This window comes from Myotis myotis, unplaced genomic scaffold, assembly GCF_014108235.1.
Source record: "Myotis myotis isolate mMyoMyo1 unplaced genomic scaffold, mMyoMyo1.p scaffold_m19_p_1, whole genome shotgun sequence".
NCBI classification, from domain to species: Eukaryota; Metazoa; Chordata; class Mammalia; order Chiroptera; family Vespertilionidae; genus Myotis; species Myotis myotis.
This window is the reverse complement of record NW_023416313.1, coordinates 26852637-26858636: the sequence shown is the minus strand read 5'-3', so window position 1 is coordinate 26858636 and position 6000 is coordinate 26852637. Positions and strand designations below refer to the sequence as shown.

The window sequence follows — 6000 nt, the reverse complement described above, 5'->3', positions numbered from 1 at the left end:
CCCTTCAGGATCTGAAAGCAGTTCACTTAAAAGGTCCCATATGGGCCCTCTCCCCGCGAGGAGGGCGACTGCTACTAATTTAATTTATTCCTTTCCTGGCCTTGCAGCAGTTCACCAGGACCTATTTAGTACCATACATTCTAACTTAAAGATGAATGAACTCAGCAATAAAATAAAAATACCTCTCTTCTTCTGATCACTTGTATGCAAAATAAAAGGTTAAGAGGTTACTGATGATTTCTGGGATGCGGGACACATTAACATTTAATGTTTATGGATATTATGCTAGGACCCCTCTCCCCTTCCAGTTAATACACTGCACCCAACTTCCTGCAAGTTTCACTAAAAGCAAAAACCCCAAACAAAACAGTCCTTTTTGAGCTACTTCACTCAATAGCTGACTTTATTGCAATGCAGAGCTTTGCCAGGCTGCAGAGCACGCGCCAGGCGGGGTGCGCCGAGCCTACCCGCAGGTCAGCCCCGGACGCACATGAGCACCGTGGGCCTCGGAGCCTGTTGCTCGCGGGCCAGGCGGGGAAGCGAGAGCGTCTCGGGCCGAAAGGCTCCCGCGGGCCAGGGAGGTCGCAGTCCCACCCCCGGGGGAACTCGCGGTCCCCTTCCCCTGCAGGCGCCGGGAGTCAACCCGCGGTGATCCAGCCGCTTTCGGCCCTCGCCTGCCCACTCAGACCCCACCCCACTTTTCAGACCACGGGCGACTCCATTGTTTTTAAAAGCCAGAGGGTATGGGAGAGACCATCCAAGGGTGGAGGAGCCACAGCACCCATTCTCCCCCGGCCAAGACTTGAGAGAGTCACGAAGGCGTGGAAGAAGGAACGGGATGAGCGAAGCCACGACCGGGCGCAGCCATGACCGGGTAAGGGGGAGGCTGGAGCTGACCACCCTCCCCCCGCAGGGATGGTACGGTCCGGGGGGGCGGGGCGGGGGCGGTGCTCTGGGGTCTCCCAGTCCCATTCCCGCCTCGCCAGCCCCGCTGCCGCCGGAGCGAATGAACGCGCGTCCCGGCGACCCCTCCCCGGCCGGCTCCCCGGCTCCGCCCCTCGCCCAGCCGGCCCCTGCGCGGCTGCCGGGAGAGCTCGCCCAGCTCTGCGGCCGCCGCCTCCCTCGTCGCCTCTTCCTCCTGCCGCCGGCGTGCGGGGACCGTGCCCCGCGGCTGCGCAGCCCTGGGTGGGCGGCGGGGCCCGCGCGGCTGCTGAGCGCTCGGCGCGGCTCAGCCCGGAGTCCAGCCCGCGCGGCGCAGTGACAGGTGCAGGGTCTGGGCTGCAGACCCACCTGCGGGGGTCGCCGCGATGCCCACCATGCGGAGGACCGTGTCAGAGATCCGCTCCCGGGCGGAGGGTGAGTGGCCACCGCAGCGTGGGGCTGTGCGCGGAGCATGCGGGGTTGGGGCGGCTCTGAGCCAGCCTGGGGTCGTGTGTGTGTGTGTGTGTGTGTGTGTGTGTGTGTGTGTGTGTGTGTGTATGTGTATGCATGTGCGCGCGCGCGTGCGTGGATGGAGCGATGCCTGTCCCACCTCTCCCCCCTTCTTGCGGCGTCTTCCATGCACTTGCAGACCCCTTCCCAGCCCCCGAGCCGCAAGGCTTGCTGTTCACCGCTGCGCGATCATCTGGTCGCTGTCACCGATGCTCCTGCCCGACCCACCTCCCTCCCCACCAGCTCGCAACCCGCCGCGTCCCCACTCGGCTTCCCCACCCGAGTGAACAGATCCGAAGCCCGCCGCCCACCTTTCTGCTCCCCACACGTCACAGCTCCCCGAGGAGCAGGTTTGCCTTTCCCAGGCTGCAGGAGCCTTTGATCTCAGCCCCTGGCCTCTCAGCACCAGGAGCCTTAATTGGGTTTGGGTGCTCAGCGGGGACTGTGCGCGCAGAGCTCTGCAATTCTGCCTCCTGCAGTGGAGACTCGCCCAGCCCCCTTCTGAGGTTTCGTTTTTTGTTTTTCCTTTTGCCTGAAGCCTGCCCCGTGGCTAGCTGAACAGACTTCTTAGCCAGGTGGAAGGTGTTGTCTTTGCTCCACCCAGGGCCAGCTGTTGAATGGATACACTTGTCAGCCATGAGCAACAGATGCCCAAGGGCAAGCGAGCTTTCCGAGGGCCAGGACGCTCCATCTTGTCAAAGGAGCCCTCAGCATCCTGCCTAGCATGGGGCAGCCCGTCAGTATTCCTTGGTTTTGCTCATGATAAAGCCAAGAGTGTACATATCTCGAGGGTTTTTGTTTGTTTGTTTGTTTGTTTATTTGTTGTGTTTTTCTCCCATGAAACCCATACTTGGATCCTGCAAAGGGTGGAATAACATGCTTTTGAGAACTAGCTTATCTTGCCGTCATCACTGATTCCCATCCTTCCCCACACCCCACCCTTTGTGAAGCAGGTGGTAAAGTGGTTGTAGAAAAAAAGAAGTTAGGAGAATAGGATTCCAGGGGTTTGAGACAGGCCATGGTATCACTTTTCTTCCTCAGTGCCCCCATGTTAGAAATGCGGGCACAGGACTCTGATATCTGTGATTTTCTGTTTATCTTGCTTGGGAAATAGTAAATGAAACTGCTCTGGTGAGGAAGCCACGCAAGAAGCAAAACTGACCCGTGTCCTACATAGGAATTGAGTACATACTTATTATTATTTGTAATATGATGGAAAAACATACGGGACATTACACTTTTAGATGCACAGTGGAATAGGATAGTGTTATAAAAATGTACATAGTAAAAATGTGTTCATTCTTTTTTTGTATATACTGAGTGAAATGAGTACATTTCCCTAATTGCCATTTGAGTGAGCCATACAGGTGTTGAAAAGATACTGGTAGCAGTTGGGATTGTTCTTTCAATTAATAATAATTGATGAACCCTATAATGTGGGAAATGAGAGAAGAGACCCGAAAACAATGCAAAACCTGTGGATTTTATTACGATGGCCAGGCTACAGCGTTATTTCTGATTCACATGTGTGTTTGGCAAAGCATTTTCATAAAGATTACCTTCCAGGGCCTTGCAACACGCCTGGTGGCTGGCGAAGGCGATCGTATCTGCTGGCTGAGGAGACTGTGGCCCAGGTGGTTTGGGTACTTGCACAAGGTCGAGTCGCTCGTGCAGTGAAGCCTTGGGATTCAGAGCTCTGGGCAAACAGGGGCTGCTGCTTACTTAATCTTTGTATTCCCTGTGCATCCCGCACAGTGTCCGGGCCTTGTGGCACTTGGTGAATGACCCTTCCCTCCCATGTTGGTTGGTTTCTGTTTATTATGTGCTGAGCATCTGGTCCAGACTGTGGTGAGGACAACATAAATAATGGCTCTGTGGGCTGGCGATGTGGCTCATTGCCTGCTCTGCCCACACTTCTCTTTCGTAAGGAAAATTCTCCTCTGAGGGCTCCCACTGCCTACAGGGCCTTCTTCGGCACTGCAACCCCCTTGGCCTCAGCTGATGGGACCAGGGGAGGCTCCTGACCCAAGGGCAGACAACCCATAGACGGCTCGCACACAGGCTTGTAACCTGGTGGTTTGGCTCAAAAAGATTCTCTGTGGTGATTCTCTCTCTCATAGGATGAGTGAAGCTTAGAGACTTAGAGGGAAAATGGAAGCAGAAAGGGACAGAGGTGAACAGGCTGGGAGGGGAGACAGTGGCTGGCTGTAATAGGTTACGCAAATGCTGCTCATCTGAGGAAGCAGAAACTGGGAGTGAACAGAAAGATAGGAGAGAGAGAATGCACGGGGTGAAGAGAATGGGGCAGAGAGACACAGATGCTGAGAGTGTGGCCAGACCCTAGGGCATCTCTCCCCCCGGCCCCCCCACCCCACCCCGCCCCCGAGTTTTCTAGTCTCAATTCCCAAATAGCACTAGGATAGGCTCTTTTTTCCTTGAAGTAACTTGAATGGATTTCCGTTCTCTGCATCCCGATTGGCCAGATGCCTGACTGTCCTGTGTGCAACTTATTTACAACCAAATTGGGGAGAAAAGACTTAACGTGAAATAAGGACTGAATGGCCCATGAGGGGATGTCATTAGTTGAACATTGTGCTTGCTGTGGATGACTTAGGTCCTGTGGAAGGTCAGGACATAGGAGCATGAGGCTTGCTGAGAAAACACTTCATTGAGGTGAGACTTGAGTGCTCACACAGTGGAACTTTTAAGATACACTCGCATCACCGGAGGCCTGATGAGATGCAGGCTCTAAACCAGTGGGTCTGCGGCGGCGGGGCTGGCGCTGCTGTGTTTCTGACAAGCGCACGGGCTGTGCTGAGGCTGGCCTGCAGGTTACAGTTTGAGTAGCAAGATTAGTGCCATCTTTTTTAAGAGCCAAGAGGGTGTTGTAAGTAGATAGAGGAATCCATTGAAAAAAAAAATGGTGAAAGTGAACATGGCTTATTTGAGATTTCTTAAGTAAGCTGGCCAGGAGCAGAGGGACACTTGGAAGTCGGAGGATGTACATGGAGCTACTGCTGATTACAGAGCATTTTGGATGCCCAGATAAGCCTTTTGGATATAGAATCAACTATTTGAAGAGGATCTTCAAGCTCGTCCAATTCAATGTCTCATTCAAGCATGATGCCAGTATATAATATCTCTAATAGGACCAGTTAGGAGCCCAATCATTACAGGGGAGTGACTTCCCCAGAGAAGTGTTTCTAGGAAGATTAAGCCTGGATGTGCGTTAGATGGTTGGAGGAAATGACAGTATAGATAAACTCTGTTGTTTTAAAAAACAAAAAAGTCTAAAAATGATAAACTCCAGGATAGCATTGGAGGGGAGCAGTACGAAGAGGAAGGGAGGAATCAGAGCGATAGTTAAGTAAATCATGAACTCATTCCACAGAGAGCTATCGAACCCTTAACCAGCACAGTTCCAGTGAGCAGAATACAGAAAGGCCATCCCTGGAGGTGCTTATGTTCTAGTGAAGTGAGAGACAAAGGAAACACAATCCGTTAGCAGATAATAGAGCTTCTTCTGTGGTTAGTGCTATGGACAAACGAAAGAGGAGGTGACATGCTTAAAGCTGGTGGATGGCCTGCCGTTTTCAGTAGGTTGGTTAGGCTAGCCTTCTGTGAAAAGCTGGAGGAGGGGAAGGAGTTAACCTGGAGGGGACCTGGGGAAGGCAGAAGGAACAGCCAGAGCTAAGGCCTCAATGCAACAGAGAGTCGGGAATGGTAAAGGGACTGTGAGAGGGAGGATGGTATGAAATGAGGTCAGAAAGGTCACATCATGGGACAGGGAGATGGAGTGAATATAGGGCAGGGGACAAGGGGGTTAAAATGATGGGAGATTCTCAGGCAAGCTCCTGGGTATCTCATGAAAACTTCCGTTTCCTGGGCTGGCACATGAAAATTCTGTGCAGTCGATTTTTTATTTTTATTTTTAGGAACTCTGCTTTACAGTCTTAAACATTATTTGATTGAGAAAATCTGTTTAAAGATAAGGAAATTATCTCTCAATACAATAAGAGAGATAAATTCAGATTTTAAAGTAATCGTGGGACATCCAAATGGACATATTTTGAAGATATTAGAAATTTGGAGGTTATATGTGGGAACAATCAAACAGGAGTCTCGCGATGGAATAGTTGAAACCCTTATACTAGGTAGATTGGCCAGAACGCAAAATTAGATGGAGCAGAAGGCCAAGAATTTTAGATCTCTTCACTTGTACACCAGCTAATTCAAGTGGGTCTTTGAAAACAGCATTAGAAATGCTTGAAACAGGGACTGAAATAATAGGTTTACACAAAATATTTTTTCTCATCTTGTGAAACTGACATGGAGTCAGCAGTCCGGGCCAGGTATGCCCACTACATAAAATCATAAGAGGCATTGTCTCCGTATGGCTTTCTGCCTCACCATCCTGAGTGTGTAAGTTCCTGAAGTCATACCATGATCACTGGGGAGGAGTTCCAGGTATGAAAAAATGGAAGTGGGGGACCAAGGGGTTCTACTTGAAGTACCACAGGAAGAGTAAGTGCTCATTTTGCATTGGCTCCCATATGCAAGGAAAGCTGG

General features: G+C 51.5%; 1 protein-coding gene across 1 annotated transcript in view; it reads left to right on the top strand.

Annotated features, from left to right (window-relative positions):
- Nucleotides 1–1066: 1066 nt before the first annotated feature.
- ATP8A1 (ATPase phospholipid transporting 8A1) overlaps nt 1067–6000 on the top strand; it is a 209931-nt gene continuing 204997 nt past the window's right edge. The window contains exon 1 of the mRNA XM_036332572.1: nt 1067–1356. Within this exon, the coding sequence (XP_036188465.1) occupies nt 1308–1356 (49 nt within the window). The 5' untranslated portion in view covers nt 1067–1307. The remainder of the gene's footprint in view (nt 1357–6000) is intronic.